This window comes from Anolis sagrei, chromosome 3 (genome assembly GCF_037176765.1).
Source record: "Anolis sagrei isolate rAnoSag1 chromosome 3, rAnoSag1.mat, whole genome shotgun sequence".
In the NCBI taxonomy this organism is placed as follows: Eukaryota; Metazoa; Chordata; class Lepidosauria; order Squamata; family Dactyloidae; genus Anolis; species Anolis sagrei.
Window position 1 is genome coordinate 91,701,769 of NC_090023.1, and position 20,493 is coordinate 91,722,261.

General features: G+C 43.5%; 1 protein-coding gene across 4 annotated transcripts; it reads right to left on the minus strand.

The window, feature by feature from the left end:
* Positions 1–86: 86 nt before the first annotated feature.
* RAB9A (RAB9A, member RAS oncogene family) lies at positions 87–19,811 on the minus strand. 4 transcript variants are annotated; one of them, XM_060769977.2, is made up of 4 exons: positions 19,704–19,811; positions 10,869–10,974; positions 9,630–9,665; positions 87–1,280 (listed from the first exon to the last, which is right to left on the minus strand). In XM_060769977.2, exon 4 carries the CDS (start codon positions 1,244–1,246, stop codon positions 641–643), a length of 606 nt encoding a protein of 201 aa, XP_060625960.1. In that variant the 5' UTR covers positions 1,247–1,280; positions 9,630–9,665; positions 10,869–10,974; positions 19,704–19,811; the 3' UTR covers positions 87–640. The 4 variants fall into 4 exon arrangements, with proteins under 4 accessions (XP_060625960.1, XP_060625957.1, XP_060625958.1 ...); XM_060769974.2 differs by having other exon boundaries at positions 19,640–19,811; XM_060769975.2 differs by lacking the exon at positions 10,869–10,974.
* Positions 19,812–20,493: the final 682 nt, after the last annotated feature.

A 20,493-nucleotide genomic window follows, 5' to 3' on the forward strand; every position in this document is an offset into this window, starting at 1 on the left:
CAGCTGAGGCTGTTAAACCCCAGATTTCTCCAACACAGGAACAGCAAAGCATTTCCTGTCAGTGAAGTATACACACACAAGCAGGCTCTACGTATGCATATTTATTTCTTATTTTTAAATCTACAGGCAGTTCAGTAATACTAGGCAAACAGCAAAAGCCCTTAAGGTGTTTATAGTAGCTTAATTTAAACAAAAACAATCACATTAAAGATGGACAATTGGAACAATACTCTAATAACTATTATTATTGCTTTATAAAAAAGGTTTTAGTGAAGCAACACAAGGACTAGTGATCTCATAAAAATATATATGTACATATAAAAAATCTACTCTGCATCTCAATTTCAGAACAAGTCCCCCAAGTAGTGCTTCTAGAACTTTCAAGTTTTAGTATATAATTTATTAATTTTCAAACATGTTTAAATTAAATGAACCCTTGAACTGGTACCTTCCCAGATATAAGACACCGCTAATTTTGCAATAGGTCATTTACTGAAGAGAACTTCTCTTCTGGCTGACACATAAAGCAGGAAAACAGTACAATATTATATATTAGAGTGGCACCCACTGAATCATATTGATTTATTATTATTCCAAGTTAAGTTAGAATGATATATAACCAAGAAATAAAACTAAGTAGTCAACAGCATGATGAAGTAGGCTTGGGCTTTCGGTGAAGGTTAACTGTATCAGTTTGAATCAAGTGATCTGACCTATCATCGGTGGCAAGAACTCTTCGAACAGCTTCCTCAAAAGCTGCTGCAACATTAGTAGCATCTTTTGCACTAGTTTCAAAGTAAGGATGATTGCCGTTGTTTCTGCACCAGAGCTGGGCTTCTTCCGTAGACACTTGCCTTTCACTTATATCTACTTTGTTCCCCAGTATCACAAAAGGAAATGTTTCAGGATCTTTCACATCTGCATAGTAAATAAATTCTTTTTTCCAGTTACCCAGGTTTTGGAAACTTTGAGAGTCATCTACGCTGAAAGTGAGAAGACAACAGTCAGAACCCCTGTAGAAAGGAGTCCGTAAGCTCCTAAACCGCTCTTGACCTGCTGTGTCCCATATCTGCATTGTGACGAAGTGTCCATCCACTTCCAGGTCTTTATTTAAGAACTCTACACCTATCGTGTGGAACAGCTGAGTGTCGAACTTGTTAGTAACATATCTGTTCATAATTGAACTCTTTCCAACTCCACCATCTCCTAGAAGGATTACTTTCAGGAGTGATGATTTAGCTGCCATTGTTTCAAGATTGGATTCTTTTTAATCTCCAGTTCTGAAAAAACAAAGAAATATTTTTCATTATATTGCTTTTTATTTCATATGTTACACAAACATCTTTCACTAATACTGCGATATAGCTATTAATACAACAGCTGTAAGAATCAACATTTGCTCAGAAAAAATGAAGATGGAGTTTAATGCAATCTAAAATATTCTACGTCAAACAGAAATGCTCATACCATTAAGGCTGATAGTTCACCGAAACAGCAGCCCTGACAAGCTGACAGACATGGTTTTCATTGATTTCTATAAATCTTAAGGTGCATCTGAAAACCATTATTAGCATTAGTGTAATTCCATTCTGCTTCCAGCAGAATTATATCAGGTTTCTAAGCCTGCTCAGTCCCTAAAGATGAAAAGGAATTTGGGGGAAATGCTTGGGAAGACAAATAGCACAGAAAGCAAAGGCTTTTCCTATTTATGTTCCGGAATAAGCTGGTAGTGCCACTAAATTGGACCAAGTCAAGTTTGAAGAAGAATACGTAACAGACCATAGTAGCATGAATGAAATGGGCTTCTGGCAAAGATGTACTTTGTGAGTTTGAATCAAGTGATGTCACCTATTACCAGTGGTAAAAACTTCCAACAGCTTCTTAAAAACCTGTTGCTCTGCTTTCTAAGCAAAGATGGTTTCAGTTGATTATGCATTACACATAGACACAAATCCAACTTAGCGAATAAAAAATGTAAAGTGAATTTATCAGCATATTTGTGATAATATATCCCCACTCCAGGAAAAAATGCCCAATTTCTACATTCTCAGTACCAGGCATTAAGAGGAAATTTTGCATAGTTTTTGCACCAACCCAGATCTTCCTTCCACTTTGATTTTCCTATATAGCAAAACTAAACTGCAAAGATTTGTGAAATATGACCTATTTTAAAAAAATGTAATGCAATTATTAAACAGACATTTTGCCTATTTAAAATGTGGAATATTCATTTGCTGATTGAGAGAACCTGAAGTGAAAAAAACAGACAAGTAAAAGATTCCTATAAACAGGATCCAACTCCAGAAAAATGTAGACACGGGTTACTTAAGTAGGACATTATACTCTATGGTTTGTGTTGTAAGCCTCCTTACTTACTTAGGCGATCCCTCGTTGGACGAGTAAGATCCATCATGGGTTTCCTTGTGGGTCCGTAGGTGGCTGTGGAGCCCTATTCTTGCTCTGCATCTTCTTCCGCAGTGAGGGCATTGGTTTCCAGGTGGAAGGCGGTCCCGGTCGGGGTTGGCTTGACGCGCCTTCCTCCTGGCACGTTTCTCTCTTTCACCCTCCACTCGTGCCTCCTCGAATTCTGCAGCACTGCTGGTCACAGCTGACCTCCAGCTGGAGCGCTCAAGGGCCAGGGCCTCCCAGTTCTCAGTGTCTATGCCAGAGTTTTTAAGGTTGGCTTTGAGCCCATCTTTAAATCTCTTTTCCTGTCCACCAACGTTCCGTTTTCCGTTCTTGAGTTCGGAGTAGAGCAACTGCTTTGGGAGACGGTGGTCAGGCATCCGGACAACGTGGCCTGTCCAGCGGAGTTGATGTTGGAGGACATTCGCTTCAATGCTGGTGGTCTTTGCTTCTTCCAGCACGCTGACGTTTGTCTGCTTGTCTTCCCAGGAGATTTGCAGGATTTTCCGGAGGCAGCGCTGATGGAATCGTTCCTGGAGCTGCATGTGACGTCTGTAGACAGTCCACGTCTCACAGGCATATAGCAGGGTTGGGAGGACAATAGCTTTATAGACAAGCACCTTAGTATCCCTACGGATGTCCCGGTCCTCAAACACTCTCTGCTTCATTCGGGAAAATGCTGCACTTGCAGAGCTCAGGCGGTGTTGTATTTCGGCGTCGATGTTGACTTTGGTGGAGAGGTGGCTGCCAAGGTAGCGGAAATGGTCGACATTTTCTAATGTTACACCATTAAGCTGTATCTCTGGCATTGGAGAGGGGACGGCTGGTGACTGCTGGAACAGCACTTTGGTTTTCTCGATGTTCAGTGACAGGCCAAGCTTTGTGTATGCTTCTGCAAAGGTGTTGAGAGTGGCTTGTAGATCTTCTTCTGTATGCGCACAGACGACATTGTCATCAGCATACTGGAGTTCTATAACAGATGTTGTTGTGACCTTGGTTTTGGCTTTCAGTCTGCTGAGGTTAAATAGCTTGCCGTCTGTCCGATAGATGATTTCCACTCCGGTGGGAAGCTTCCCATCAACAAGGTGAAGTATCATGGCGATGAAGATGAAGAATAAAGTTGGGGCAATAACACATCCCTGTTTGACACCCGATTCCACCTTAAATGGGTCACTTTGGGAGCCATTGCTGTCCAAGACTGTTGCCATCATGTCATCGTGGAGGAGCCGCAGGATGTTCACGAATTTGCTTGGGCACCCGATTTTTTGGAGGATGGTCCAGAGAGCGCTGCGATTCACTGTGTCGAATGCCTTTGCAAGGTCGATGAATGCCATGTACAGAGGTTGATTTTGTTCTCTGCATTTTTCTTGGAGCTGTCGTGCAGTGAAGATCATGTCCACAGTTCCTCTGGAGGGGCGGAAGCCGTTCTGGGATTCTGGGAGGGTGTCTTCTGAGAGGGGCAGAAGGCGGTTTGCAAGGATTCTTGCGAGGATTTTCCCAGCGGAGGTTAGAAGGGAGATACCTCGATAGTTTCCGCAGTCTGTTCTTTCCCCTTTTTTGAAGAGGGTGATGATGGTGGCATCCTTGAAGTCTGCTGGGATTTTCTCGGTCACCCACACTTTTTCTATGAGCTGGTGGAGTTGGTGTGTCAGCGCAGGTCCTCCCTCTTTAAAGATTTCAGCGGGGATCCCATCCGGTCCACTGGCTTTGTTGTTCTTTTGTTGGCTGATGGCATTGCTGACTTCTTCCAAACTAGGCAGTGCTGCAAGCTCATCCCTGGTTTGTTGTTGCGGGATTTGTGAGAGGACCTCTTCGGCCACACTGGAGCTGCGGTTTAGGAGGCTTTGGTAGTGTTCTTTCCAACGCAGTGCAATTGACTTTTGGTCCTTCAGGAGTTTGGTTCTGTCTGATGAGCGTAGAGGCTGTATGCCATGGTTTCTTGGCCCATAGATGACCTTTGTGGCTTTGAAAAATCCTTGAGCATTATGGGTATCTGCCAGGTGTTGGATTTCTTCAGCCTTCTTTGTCCACCAGATGTTCTTGAGTTCTCTTGTCCTTCTTTGGACCTCAGCTTTTGCACTGGCATAGATCTTTTTCTTAGCAGCACAGTTGATGTCTCTCTGCCATGTTTGGAAGGCTTTCCTTTTCTTGTCGATTAGCTGTTGGATCTCGATGTCATTTTCGTCAAACCAGTCTTGATGTTTCTTGGCTTGGTATCCAATAGTTTCTTTGCAGGCTTGGATGATGGAGGTCTTCAGTTTGTTCCAATGTTCCTCAACATTTTCAGGGTGTACTGTGGGTAGATGGTCCTTGAGTGCTGTTTGGAGATGGGCTCGCCTGGAGGGCTCCTGAAGGGCTTGGGTGTTCATTTTGCGCCTTGTCTTCCTTCCTTGGAGTCTGCGCTTGGGGGCGATCTTGATAGCCATCGTGGATCGGATTAGCCTGTGGTCGGTCCAGCAGTCGTCAGCACCTGTCATGGCTCTTGTGAGGAGCACGTCACGGCGGTCTCTGGCACGTGTGATTACATAGTCTAAGAGGTGCCAATGCTTTGACCGGGGGTGCTTCCATGATGTCTTGAACTTGTTTTTCTGGCGGAAGAGCGTGTTGGTGATGACAAGGTTGTGCTCCGCACATTTCGAGTTGCTGTTTCCAACCCCGTCTTTTCCTATGGTGCCTGGCCACAGGTCGAAGTCTCGCCCGACTCTTGCATTGAAGTCCCCCAGGAGAATGATTTTGTCCTCCTTAGGTATCCCCGATAGGACGGTGTCCAGCTGACAGTAGAATTTCTCCTTGATGTCTTCATCAGCGTCTAGTGTTGGTGCATAGGTACTTATGATGGTTGCCCGTTGGTTTTTGGCAAGATCAATTCGGAGGGTGGAGAGTCGTTCGTTGATGCCAGTGGGTGCTTCGGACAGATGTTTCATCAGATCATTTCTTATAGCGAAGCCAATTCCGTGCATTCTTTGGTCTTCTTCGGGCAGTCCCTTCCAGAAGAAGGTGTAGCCTCCTTTTTCTTCCTTCAGCTGTCCCTCTCCTGCTCTCCGGGTCTCCTGAAGGGCTGCTATGTCGATGTTAAAGTGTCCCAGCTCCCTTGCGATGATGGCAGTTCTGTGTTCGGGGCGTTCACTGTCACTGTTGTCCATCAGTGTCCGTACGTTCCACGTACCGAAGTTCATTTTCCTTTTTTGGCCGCAGGATGGTGACCCCACTGGACGTGGCAGTCCAGTCAGGGATGAGAGAGGCAGACTATGTTTAGGGCACCTTTTCTAGCCCCCTCCCCGTGTGGGGTGAGCAGAGTGGGTCCTCAATAGGGCTGCTCAGTCGTGGATACAGCTGCCGAACTACTCAACTGCCTCGGACCTTGAGGTAGAACGACTGAGTCCGTACCCACCGCCCATGTGCCAGTCTGTGACTAGGGGCTTCCAGATTTCACAGTCCTGCCCCCGTCGCCACTCGCTGAACGCCATGGGACTTTGGTTGGTTTGTTTTTATTTTCTTTGGAAGACGCCTGTGCGTGGGTTTTTTTAATGTGTGGAGGTCAGTGCACAACTGAACAACACACAGTCTTCACAGATGAGGTTCCACTGGTGATGTAGTTTAACACAATGACCGTGGCTTCTCAGTCTGTTGCAGCCTTCTTCCGCCTTCGCAGCCGTTGTAACATGTGCCATGTTATCCTCCGCCTGCTCCGCCGTTGAGGTCTTTGGGTCTTCGGACTGTGCTTGGTCTGGGACCTCCCCCGCGGCCACTCCTGGGAGTGCAGGACTCCAGTTGTTGTGCCCACAGGTTCATCGGAACACGCAAGCCCCCTCACCACAACTAATATGAGACTCCTTGAGTCTCATATTAGAAGCAAGATTGTGGAATTACCTCCCTTGGAGTTCTGATTTCTTTCAAGTTGATTTCTTTCTAGTGCCAAGAAAAGCCATGATTTCATATTAAAGCTTCTGGGGAGTATTTTTTTTCCAAGTCATAGAATCATAGAGTTGGAAGAGACCTCATGGGCCATCCAGTCCAACCCCCTGCCAAGAAGCAGGAATATTGCATTCAAAGCACCCCTGACAGATGGCCATCCAGCCTCTGCTTAAAAGCTTCCAAAGAAGAAGCCTCCACCACACTCTGGGGAGTACATGTTAACTTGCTCTATTTGCTTTACTAAGAGCGAGATAGAAATATTTCAATAAATAAGAACAAACACATGCAGCTAAAACAGATACATACCACAGAATAGATGTTGCTATATTAATACTTAGAGGAATTCATTTCTTCATAATGTTATTTCCACCATAATTTTAAAAAGATCATAGGTCCATCTAGCCTTGTTGTTTATTCGTTCAGTCGCTTCTGAATCTTTGTGACCTCATGGACGAGCCCATGCCAGAGCTCCCTGTCAGCTGTCACCAGCCCCAGCTCCTTCAGAATCAAGCCAGTCACTTCAAGGATACCATCCATTCATCTTGCCCTTGGTCAGCCCCTCTTCCTTTCCCCCCAACATCATTGTCTTCTCTAAGCTTTCCTGTCTTATCATAATGTGGCCAAAGTACTTCATCGTTGCCTCTAATATCCTTCCCTCCAATGAGCAGTCGGGCTTTATTTCCTGAAGTTTGGACCAGATGGATCTACTTGCGGTCCAAGGCAATCTCAGGATTTTCCTCCAGCACCACAGTTCAAAAGCATCTATCTTCCTTCACTCAGCCTTCCTTACGGTCCAGCTCTAGCATCCATAGGTTACTACGGGGAATACCATTGCTTTAACTATGCAGATCTTCATTGCCAGTGTGATCTCTCTACTCTTCACTATTTTATCAAAATTGGATATTGCTCTCCTCCCAAGAAGTAAACATCTTCTGATTTCCTGGCTGGAATCTGTGTCTGCAGTGATCTTTGCACCTAGAAATACAAAGGCTGTCACTGCCTCCACGTTTTCTCCCTCTATTTGCCAGTTTTCAATCAGTCTTATTGCCAGAATCTTGGGTTTTTGATGCAACCCAGCTATTGCACTTTCTTCTTTCACCTTGGTTAGAAGGCTCCTCAGCTCCTCCTCACTTTTGGCCACCTAGCCTATTACTATCAATAATACTGGCAGTGCTCTTCAAGGTTTCAGCAAGCTTGTCTTCTTTAGTAGGAAGATTAGAGACTGTATATGTTCAAAAACAAGTGCAATAGACTTGAAATCCAATGTCCTTCTTACATAATGCAATGCAACTGGGACAACACAACCTATTGCCAACACCAAACATTTTTCATTAATTACGGCATTCAGTACATTCAAAGTTCCACTGGCGCATAAAATGGATACCTATTCAGCTGCTCCTTTGTTAACAGTCTGTGATGGACCAGTACTATCCTGGATAGAGATGCTTCACTAGCTAGTTTTTTGTAAGCCACTTCAAAGCAAAACAGTAAGGTTGGATACAGGTAAGAAAAATAATTAAGTGAAAACTGGTTCTATTCCAAAATGAAGGACATCTTGAGGAAAACGAATAATACTGCTCTGGGCAGTATCATTACTACAGTATTCTTTTTTCCTCTAAAGTCGAGCCCCATCACAACCTTCTATTTTATTCTCAAAAAAATAAATGCATCCACACACTTTTGTGAGGGAACTAATGGAATAAACAAACATTCTAAAATGTCATTAAATGGTACTTTTACTCAGTGAAGTGACCGTGAAAAGTTTGTTTTAGCCTTCAAGCCTTAAAAGAATGAAAACAAAAAAATCACTCTTTGTTGTATTAGAAAATGTATTTGTTTAAACTGATATTGCAATCCTGCCATTTCTGAGGTTGCTGGTGCTAGCATAACATTTTGTTCCACTTGATGGAGGGTACATTGTTGGGAGGGGAGGTTCAACTGGATCAACCAGATGTCTAACTAGATTTCTACTGATTTAAACGGTACTAAATATTCTGTTACTATGTATTGTCGAAGGCTTTCATGGCCAGAATCACTGGGTTGTTGTAGGTTTTTCAGGCTGAATGGCCATGTTCTAGAAGCATTCTCTCTCTGTCTAGAACATGGCCATACAGCCCAAAAAACCTACAACAACCCAGTGATTCCGGCCATGAAAGCCTTCGACAATAGATTCAACATCTCTATGGGGAGAAACTGTTCCAAGACACATGAAAACTCAGAAGGTAATGCTTCTAAAACATGGCCATACAGCCCGAAAAACCTACAACAATCCTGTTCTGTTACTTCTTATTTCCAGTACGCCTTTCAGGCTTTATCGCTCTTAATAGAAACCATAAATAAATAGCCTAAAAAAATCAGAATCAGTCTAATCTTGGAAGCTAAGCAGGGTCAACCTTGTTATTTTGACCAAAGACAGCCAGATAATAGACTTGCTGTAGACTTTATTTCTGAAGAAGGAACTGGCAAAAAATACCTCTAAGTATTCCTTACCTAAGAAACCCCTTATGAAATTCATGGAACTGCTATAAATCAACAAGAGACTTGAAGCTACAGTAGTATATGGTGCAATGACACCACAACGTTAATTCTTTTAATTATATTAAGATGTAGATTAATGCATCTTTACACATCAGAATGTGTTGAATTTTTCACATGAGCTCCTGGTAGAATATTACACAAGTGCCTCTTCTGCTTGTGTAAGTTCTTAAGTAAACAGAAACAGGAGAACTGCTACAGAACCTACTTATTACAGAAGTTCATGAACTGTTAAGCAAGCATTTGTGGAACAGTGCTAGCAGCTGTTTCTTTGCCATTTGTAGCACTTTATATCAGAACCCTAGACCCAGATCCAGATTTAAAGTTATAAAATAACTTAAGCATGCCAATGAGTTTTAATTTTTCCCTTAATATTTTATTTAAATCCAACATGATGCTGATGCATTTAAAAGAGTTCTCTTCTTTCAGTCCCCTAGGAGACATTGAAAATACAGCTTCCTGGAATTTTCTAACCATATGAAACAGGTTTAGGAGTATATGGCTAATGTTACTTTCCAGCAATAGATTGAGTTCTTTTGTTGGATCACCCCTAATTTTCAAACTTTTCCTTAGTTTCACAGGAAATATTGGACTAAACCCAATCTCAAAGTTTCCTTCGCCACATAGTCTTTAAAGGTAGATCATCCACTATTTCTTCACTCCTATGTGACAAGACATAAATATTCTATGAATTTATCAAGACAAAATCATTCATTCTGTTATTATCCAATCCGCCCTTCTTCCAACTAAGAATGAAATATTGTAATAGTTACCTTTAATGTTCACTTTAAATCATTATAATCAAATACCTGCAAAAAAGAAAGAGAGAGCATATTACAACAGGCCGCACTTCATACATTTTAAAAGTTAACAGATACATTTAACATTTGATCACAATACTATGTTTAAGATTTCACATATCACAAGACGTTCTCACATTATTCTCACCAGGCAGTGGAAGTGCAAAACATTATTACACAGCTGTTTAGTCAAGGGTCACTCCATTCTAAATAAGTAGAATTACTGGCTATTCCTTTTAGAACTACTAGGTTTCTTTTTAACAAAAATCTTGAAACTCTGTGTATTTCCTGCATACTAATGAGTAGAGATAGAACGTGAACAGGAGAACAGTTGCACAGATGTGTACTGTATTTGATGTTAAAAAGTGTGCATAAATTAATGGGGAAATGAGTTTATGTCAACTGTACTGTGTTTGCAATTCTACAATTTCACTAACATTGACTGATTTGAGGTAGAGAAAGAAAGGATGAAGCCTGGAAATGAAGCTTAAGAGAATCATAAACTCTACTCCGTCCTTTAATACTACTGTTGAACTTCTAACCTTCTTCAAAATGGGCATAGGCATCAGGTATGCACACTTTACAGTGAGTATTGACATACTGATAACTCATCAGTTTTATCCCAGGACTAAACATTAAAATTTAATCAACACTGAACACAAAAGTTGAGACTTGCCATCAACTTTTCTTTAAAATGTATGAAATAAAGGGAGATAAGTCTGTTTAGAAAAAAAGAATTTGATGGAAGATGCTAATTCTGTACTTTCTGTTCCCCAGTTTATAGTACAGCTGCAGCCCATATTTTTAGAACATATAACAATAAGCCCATTTGGGGTCTGCCACACATATACAGCTTAACTATATCATATGTGGCATTTTCATGAAAACAAAAGTCTCTTTTCTTCTATAGACCTCACGTCGTCCCACCCTGCTGTCCACTTCATTCAGACTTTCATTAAAGTTTCTTCATCACATGAAAAGGCAAAACTTTTGCTCTAGGTTTATGTCAAGAATTTGCCACACTGCAAACCAGGCTCTTCTGTAAAAAAAAATCTTACAAGTGTTGGAGAAATTAGATCATAGCCATTCTCTCTATTACAGCTTGAGTTTCCACTTTCCCAAAATCCTAAACTACAAAACCTGAAACGTTTTTGCTACCACTGCCACATCCAAATTTGAGGAAAGGGGGCTAGTTATATATCCAGCACTCACTGAATCTTCCTCAAGGAGATCTTGTTCCACAACTGTCAGAAAACCGATGGGGAGAAAGGCAACAGGATAAGACTCCAGGTTTTGTGGCTTGACTTACACAAGGACCCTATAAAAGCAAATATCCAGAAAAGGAAAGGTGGTGGGCTAGGGGAATATTAGAAAGCTCTGGCACCCCATCCAATCAAGGTCGTTCTCACACTTTGGGCCCCATTTCCAGGACACCTGCCTCACAGAACGCAACCACTGCCCTGGTAGAATGACAGTGTAATATAGATTAACTGGGCAGGCAGAGCTTTCCAACATTGCTCAAACCTATAACAATCAGGTACATTTTGACTTCTCCATGTTATGACTTTTTTTTTCCCTAGGCAGGTTCAAGAGTCCGTCCGGTCCTTTCCTTGTCAAATTTCTAACTGGTGGCATGAGAACACCTTGAGGAAAAACTAGATGAGCTAGTCCCACTTTCCCAACATTTATTCACCATATACATGAACTATATGTATTCCAAAAACTGGAAAAAAAAATAGAAAAAAACTGGTTCAAAGTATTTCAGACTGAAATTTTCCATAAATACATGAATTATCCAGAAAAGGACATTCAGCATGATGAAATCAACTGTTCTGGCATAGTTACTACTGGTAAACACAAAATATTTATAACATGTTTTTGAAGATTTTACTTAAACAAAATATACATATAAACAAAATTATAAAATTCTAGAATATTGATGAAAACTTGTCATAGAGCAAAAGTTAATGTAGTACTTTTCAGACTGAAAGAAGTGTGCAGAATATGCTTTTGTAGATTCATTTTCAGTAAGTAGATTCAGTGTACAAAATCTTATGCTGCAAACTTATTTCTCAGTCCCAAAGGTGCTACAATATCATTTGAAAGACTGATCTAGACCATCTCTTCCTAAACTGTGGATCTCGATCCCTTAGCTCAGTGCTGGGTCCTGAAAAAATTGGCAACAATAAAAGTTTTCTGAATATTACTTAGTAGCTGTTTCAGACATTTACCCACATTTGTTGTGCAGTGTGTATAGTTTACTCAGAAAATATTTCAGCTTTGCAAATGCTAATTTGTTGTCAGTAAATGCTTGATGTTTACAACTATTTAATATACATACCTGGGATCACATAAAAATGTATCTGGCCAAAAGTGGTCTTGAGTGGAAAGTTTTAAAAAGCCCTGATCGAGGCAAACATGACTATATTTGAATTCTGCCAACATGTCATCAATGGGCCAACTATAAAGTGTCAAAACATTAAATAAAGGGACTCCTAGAATACTTTCGGCATTTAAAAAGAAAAATCCCCAGAATATAAAGCATTATAATACTACCAAGGAGATCAGCCATCAAACCACTGTTGCCTCTCCCAGGTCACAGGGATGATTTCAATACTACCCATTCTTCCTTCTCTGAAGCTGAGAAAATACTAATTATTTTCAACACAGATTGAAAGTTTCTCAAGAGTCTCAGACAGATATCTTTTCTAGTAATATTTGCAAAGTGAATTAGACACTTTTTGCATGCAAAAGTATATGTCCTATCCACTAAGCAGCATATTGGCTAATTAAGCTCTTTTAATTTATATCAAGAAAGCTTAAAAACTTGGAGCAAAGTATTTCATGAACTACTGGTTAGAGCGAACGATAAATGTTATGTCTTAACTGTACCTATTACAATATCAATGGCCAGAAGAAAACTATGACAATATATTATCTGGAAAGCAAAGGCACACAACATGTTCTTGGGAACTGGAGCAGTTCACTCACAGGTACAGAGCTACAAAAACAGGAGTCTTTGTGTTTTGCGAACTTTTAAAATGAATCAGGGCCTGATGCAGAAATTCTTCTTGATAATACATTTCCCAGACTTGTGCCAAAGGGCCTATACATCCTTTTCTTTTTACTTGGAATGGCTCTGAGGAATCACAAGCAGGTTTTCTAAACAATTTTAGTATTTTCTTATATTTGTTTAATACTATTTAAAAACTGTTTCTTTTCAATAACATTATCTCTTGTTTTAGTGGTCACAGAAATGTAACCTCATGCAAAGAACGGCATAATTGATGGAGAAGTTTTAGAAATCCTTTAGTACTTCTGAGCTCTGGGGCTGCTTTTGGATTCTATACTGCAGTCGTTCCAACAAAAATGAAATCTGCTAATGGAGCTAAGTGGGTTTGTGCCAGACTGCTGGAAACCTCTTCAGCTTCTGATTACAGTACTTTCAAAAGAGCTTCAAAACAAAGAATTGGTGAGATTACACTGAGGGGGTTTTTTTTTAGCATACTCCATCTATATTATATATGATGCTGCGGTCCCCCTCGATGGACTGTCACCTTGTCGTGGTGAGGGGGCTTGCGTGTTCCGATGAACCTGTGGGCACAACAACTGGAGTCGTGCACTCCCAGGAGTGGCCGCGGGGGAGGTCCCAGACCAAGCACAGTCCGAAGACCCAAAGACCTCAACGGCGGAGCAGGCGGAGGATAACATGGTACATGTTACAACGGCTGCGAAGGCGGAAGAAGGCTGCAACAGACTGAGAAGCCATGGTCATTGTGTTAAACTACATCACCAGTGGAACCTCATCTGTGAAGACTGTGTGTTGTTCAGTTGTGCACTGACCTCCACACATTAAAAAAACCCACGCACAGGCGTCTTCCAAAGAAAATAAAAACCAAGCAACCAAAGTCCCATGGCGATCAGCGAGTGGCGACGGGGGCAGGACTGTGAAATCTGGAAGCCCCTAGTCACAGACTGGCACATGGGCGGTGGGTACGGACTCAGTCGTTCTACCTCAAGGTCCGAGGCAGTTGAGTAGTTCGGCAGCTGTATCCGCGACTGAGCAGCCCTTTTTAGGACCCACTCTGCTCACCCCACACAGGGAGGGGGCTAGAAAAGGTGCCCTAAACATAGTCTGCCTCACTTATCCCTGACTGGACTGCCGCGTCCAGTGGGGTCACCATCCTGCGGTCAAAAAAGAAAAATGAACTTCGGTACGTGGAACGTACGGACACTGATGGACAACAGTGACAGTGAACGCCCCGAACGCAGAACTGCCATCATCGCAAGGGAGCTGGGACGCTTCAACATCGACATAGCAGCCCTTCAGGAGACCCGGAGAGCAGGAGAGGGACAGCTGAAGGAAGAAAAAGGAGGCTACACCTTCTTCTGGAAGGGACTGCCCGAAGAAGACCAAAGAATGCACGGAGTTGGCTTCGCCATAAGAAATGATCTGATGAAACATCTGTCCGAAGCACCCACTGGCATCAACGAACGACTCTCCACTCTCCGAATTGATCTTGCCAAAAACCAACGGGCAACCATCATAAGTGCCTATGCACCAACACTAGACGCTGATGAAGACATCAAGGAGAAATTCTACTATCAGCTGGACACTGTCCTATCGGGGATACCTAAGGAGGACAAAATCATTCTCCTGGGGGACTTCAATGCAAGAGTCGGGCGAGACTTCGACCTGTGGCCAGGCACCATAGGAAAAGACGGGGTTGGAAACAGCAACTCGAATGGCATCCTGCTTCTCACCAAATGTGCGGAGCACAACCTTGTCATCACCAACACGCTCTTCCGCCAGAAAAACAAGTTCAAGACATCATGGAAGCACCCCCGGTCAAAGCATTGGCACCTCTTAGACTATGTAATCACACGTGCCAGAGACCGCCGTGACGTACTTCTCACAAGAGCCATGACAGGTGCTGACGACTGCTGGACCGACCACAGGCTAATCCGATCCACGATGGCTATCAAGATCGCCCCCAAGCGCAGACTCCAAGGAAGAAAGACAAGGCGCAAAATGAACACCCAAGCCCTTCAGGAGCCCTCCAGGCGAGCCCATCTCCAAACCGCACTCAAGGACCATCTACCCACAGTACACCCTGAAAATGTTGAGGAACATTGGAACAAACTGAAGACCTCCATCATCCAAGCCTGCGAAGAAACTATTGGATACCAAGCCAAGAAACATCAAGACTGGTTTGACGAAAATGACATCGAGATCCAACAGCTAATCGACAAGAAAAGGAAAGCCTTCCAAACATGGCAGAGAGACATCAACTGTGCTGCTAAGAAAAAGATCTACGCCAGTGCAAAAGCTGAGGTCCAAAGAAGGACAAGAGAACTCAAGAACATCTGGTGGACAAAGAAGGCTGAAGAAATCCAACACCTGGCAGATACCCATAATGCTCAAGGATTTTTCAAAGCCACAAAGGTCATCTATGGGCCAAGAAACCATGGCATACAGCCTCTACGCTCATCAGACGGAACCAAACTCCTGAAGGACCAAAAGTCAATTGCACTACGTTGGAAAGAACACTACCAAAGCCTCCTAAACCGCAGCTCCAGTGTGGCCGAAGAGGTCCTCTCACAAATCCCGCAACAACAAACCAGGGATGAGCTTGCAGCACTGCCTAGTTTGGAAGAAGTCAGCAATGCCATCAGCCAACAAAAGAACAACAAAGCCAGCGGACTGGATGGGATCCCTGCTGAAATCTTTAAAGAGGGAGGACCTGCGCTGACACACCAACTCCACCAGCTCATAGAAAAAGTGTGGGTGACCGAGAAAATCCCAGCAGACTTCAAGGATGCCACCATCATCACCCTCTTCAAAAAAGGGGAAAGAACAGACTGCGGAAACTATCGAGGTATCTCCCTTCTAACCTCTGCTGGAAAAATCCTCGCAAGAATCCTTGCAAACCGCCTTCTGCCCCTCTCAGAAGACACCCTCCCAGAATCCCAGAACGGCTTCCGCCCCTCCAGAGGAACTGTGGACATGATCTTCACTGCACGACAGCTCCAAGAAAAATGCAGGGAACAAAACCAACCTCTGTACATGGCATTCATCGACCTTGCAAAGGCATTCGACACAGTGAATCGCAGCGCTCTCTGGACCATCCTCCAAAAAATCGGGTGCCCAAGCAAATTTGTGAACATCCTGCGGCTCCTCCACGATGACATGATGGCAACAGTCTTGGACAGCAATGGCTCCCAAAGTGACCCATTTAAGGTGGAATCGGGTGTCAAACAGGGATGTGTTATTGCCCCAACTTTATTCTCCATCTTCATCGCCATGATACTACACCTTGTTGATGGGAAGCTTCCCACCGGAGTGGAAATCATCTATCGGACAGACGGCAAGCTATTTAACCTCAGCAGACTGAAAGCCAAAACCAAGGTCACAACAACATCTGTTATAGAACTCCAGTATGCTGATGACAATGTCGTCTGTGCGCATACAGAAGAAGATCTACAAGCCACTCTCAACACCTTTGCAGAAGCATACACAAAGCTTGGCCTGTCACTGAACATCGAGAAAACCAAAGTGCTGTTCCAGCAGTCACCAGCCGCCCCCTCTCCAATGCCAGAGATACAGCTTAATGGTGTAACATTAGAAAATGTCGACCATTTCCGCTACCTTGGCAGCCACCTCTCCACCAAAGTCAACATCGACGCCGAAATACAACACCGCCTGAGCTCTGCAAGTGCAGCATTTTCCCGAATGAAGCAGAGAGTGTTTGAGGACCGGGACATCCGTAGGGATACTAAAGTGCTTGTCTATAAAGCTATTGTCCTCCCAACCCTGCTATATGCCTGTGAGACGTGGACTGTCTACAGACGTCACATGCAGCTCCTGGAACGATTCCATCAGCGCTGCCTCCGGAAAATCCTGCAAATCTCCTGGGAAGACAAGCGGACAAACGTCAGCGTGCTGGAGGAAGCAAAGACCACCAGCATTGAAGCAATGGTCCTCCAACATCAACTCCGCTGGACAGGCCACGTTGTCCGGATGCCTGACCACCGTCTCCCAAAGCAGTTGCTCTACTCCGAACTCAAGAATGGAAAACGGAATGTTGGTGGACAGGAAAAGAGATTTAAAGATGGGCTCAAAGCCAACCTTAAAAACTCTGGCATAGACACTGAGAACTGGGAGGCCCTGGCCCATGAGCGCTCCAGCTGGAGGTCAGCTGTGACCAGCAGTGCTGCAGAATTCGAGGAGGCACGAGTGGAGGGTGAAAGAGAGAAACGTGCCAGGAGGAAGGCGCGTCAAGCCAACCCCAACCGGGACCGCCTTCCACCTGGAAACCAATGCCCTCACTGCGGAAGAAGATGCAGAGCAAGAATAGGGCTCCACAGCCACATGCGGACCCACAAGGAAACCCATGATGGAAGACCATCTTACTCGTCCAACGAGGGATCGCCTAAGTAAGTAAGTAAGTAAGTAAGTAAGTATGATGCTGCGGGGAAGGAGAACCACTGGAATTCCTTGGTACAAACTCTCTCTATAAATTATTTGTTTTTAAATTAATTTTTCAACTAGAGTGTCCAACAACTATGCAATTTCACTCCTGGTGCAACTGCATCAAGCTTTAACAATGCAAAGCAGATTTGTCTGTAGGTTTATCAAACTCCTGACACTTCTTGCCTTCCATATGAATTATCTATATAAAGTCCAAATGACAATATGGTCAAACCAATGGGAGTATACAGAAACAATCTGTAATCATCTGTGGCAACTGAGTAAGTCAACTTGGAAAGTGCTAATCTCCCTCATCAAACATTTTGAAATAGCAGAGCTGAAAAACTTCCTCAATGTTCATGAGACCTTTCCACCCACTCAGCAATCCCCACCCTGTTAGAACTATACATCTGTGTCAAGGAAACCACAAATGTTCAGTTACTGTGTTCAAGAATTTCAGTTCAACAAAGTTCAGTGTGGTCCTTTACATGTTGGGAAGCTTCTATTTCAAATACATGGCAAAGCACAATTTCTATACAGATAATAATTACTTTTATGCATTGCTGTACATAAGGGAAGTTTATCTTCTGTGAGGAAAACCTATCTTTTGCTGTTCTGCCTTATAAGAATGCTGAATTCCCAACAAAAAGTCAAATCTATTACAGCTATACAAGTTAGACTTAATATATTATGTCACTTGGCATTTCTTAATGAGGTGCCTTTTGTGTTTGTGCCCGCTTGGTACACAAAGGTAGCTGGAAAAACACAGACTCCAATTTGCTTATCTTCACTAGAATACCAAATAAACCCTGGAAAAGGAGCAAAGCAAAAAGCTCAATTCAGGATTTTCTTTTTCAAGAGAGATTGTTTTTCTACATGACAGAAGCTAGAAAGGAAAGAAGACAAAGGCGATATACATAAGAAATGGAGCTGTCCCCTGACAGTCCAGTGATTTTTAATCAGTTCTGAGAAACTGCCCTGAAGAGAAATTGGTCACATGCCAGCTGAGAAGCATAGAAGAGACGCAATTTCTCCACTGAACAGCCTCTCGGCCTCAGCATCACGGGATCTTTAATCACACCACTTCTGTGAGTCCGGAAGGAAAACAGACAAGGTAGATCGGCAGCTCCAGCCCCTCACTCCTAGAAGGGAAGTTAACTGGCACAGAAGGAAAGCATTCATCTTTGTGTAGAGACCAAAGGCAACAATCACACCGGAAAAAAACTTATTTTCTCCTCCGCCTCTAATACAATCACAGATTCTAAGAGTGGAAAGGGCCATCTAGTCCAATCTCTTGCAATGCTGAAATGTGTAACTAGGACAGCTTGAGTATCCCTTATTCAAAATGCCAAACTTATGTGGGATTTTGGAATACAGTAAAGTCTCAGTTAACCAGAACACTGAAGCAACTAGCAAAAAAAAAAAAAACAACCCAAAGTTTTAAAGCTGTGTTGTCGAAGGCTTTCATAGCCAGAATCACTGAGTTGCTGCGAGTTTTCTGGGCTATATGGCCACATGCCAGTAGCATTCTCTCCTGACATTTTGCCTACATCTATGGCAGGCATCCTCAGAGGTTGCAAGGTGTGCTGAAAACTCAGCAAGAGGGGTTTATATATCTGTGGAAAGTCCCGGGAGGGAGAACGTGTGAGAACTATTGTCTATTTGAGGCAAGTGTTAATGTAGCAATTGCCCACCTTGATTAGCATTGAATGGTCTTGCAGATTCAAGGACTGGTTGTTTACTGCCTGGGGGGAATCCTTTGTTAGGTGTTAGCTGGCCCTGATTCTTTTCTGTCTGGAATTCTCCTGTTTTCTGAGTGTTGTTCTTTAATTACTGTCTTGACTTTTAAAGCAGCATTCATAAAGCTGTTTCTATAATACAGTAAAATTGTGTTTCATTAAGTTTGTGTTTGACCTAATTGGCTTTTAAGTGCCACGTTTCTAAATTAATACCGAGTCAATGCAGAATTGATGGTTACGGCATAGCATTAATTAAGGCTGTTTTTAATAATAGCTCCCTAAGAACCATAAGTTACATTTATCCAGCATCTAGCATTCCCCATGGATGCCAGTTAATTGAGAGTTTACTGTATTTTCTTAAACACAATGAGACATCTTAGAGATGGGACCCAAGTAGGCATTATATTCACTTATGTTTTGTATTCACCTTATACACCAGGCCTGGGCAATCTTGGGCCTTCCAGGTGTTTTGGACTTCAACTCCCACCATTCCTAACAGCCTCAGGCCCCTTCCTTCCCCCCCCCCCCCAGCCGCTTAAGCGGCTGAGGGGGAAAAGGAAGGGGCCTGAGGCTGTTAGGAATAGTGGGAGTTGAAGTCCAAAACACCTGGAAGGCCCAGGATTGCCCAGGCCTGGTATACACACTGTAGGCAAGCAAGAGAAGAGGGCTCTCCTTCTCTTCAGGCCAAACACTCCAGCTGGCCCATTGCGCCGCAGCCTCGGAGGCTTCCCTCGACCCGCTCCTCCCCCGGCCCCACAAGACTTCCCACTCACTTCTGTTTCTTTCCAGTCAAGGCCGAAAGGGAACGCGGGTCAACGAGTGGGACGAGGCGCTCACCTTTCCGGGAGAGGGAGAGGAAGCACCGGCCTGCGAAGGAGGGGGAGAAACAACATGGCGGCGGAGAAGTCTGCGCCATGGGGGCGGGGCTGACCCTCTCACGTGACCACGGGCGCGGGCGGGGCCGCCTCTTCGCCTCGTTTAGGGGAGGATGGGCCGAGGGGCGGGGCTTCCCTTCAGGCTCACTTTGTGGACGGCTCTCTCTCTCTCTTTCACCGGTCTCTGGTAGATCAGGATTTGGCAGCGCCTTTGATACTGAGCCTGCGTCTACGGTAGAATTAATGCATTCACCGGAATCACTGGGTTGCTGTGAGTTTTCCGAACAGTATGGTAGCCTTCTCTCCTGACGTTTCGCCTGCATCTATGGCGGGCGTCCTCAGAGGTTGTGAGGTCTGTGGAAACTAGGCAAGTGGGGTTTATATATCTGTGGAATAATGTCCACGCTTGGAGAAAGAACTCTTCCCTGTTTGAGGCAAGTGTGAATTGCAATCTTCTATCTATCTATCTATCTATCTGAATAAAAATGCAATGTTAGTTTGTGGGATTAACAGAACTCAAAAACCACTAGATGAATTGACACCAAATTTGGACAGCACACACCTAACAATCCAATGATTGTCCTTCACTCAAATTTTTTTGATTTTGACATTTGGGAGTTGTAGTTCCTGGGATTTATAATTCACCTACAATCAAAGAGCATCCTGAACTCCACCAATAATGGAATTGTACCAAAGGTGACACACAGGACTCCCATGACCAACAGAAAAGACTAGAAGGGTTTGGTGGGCAT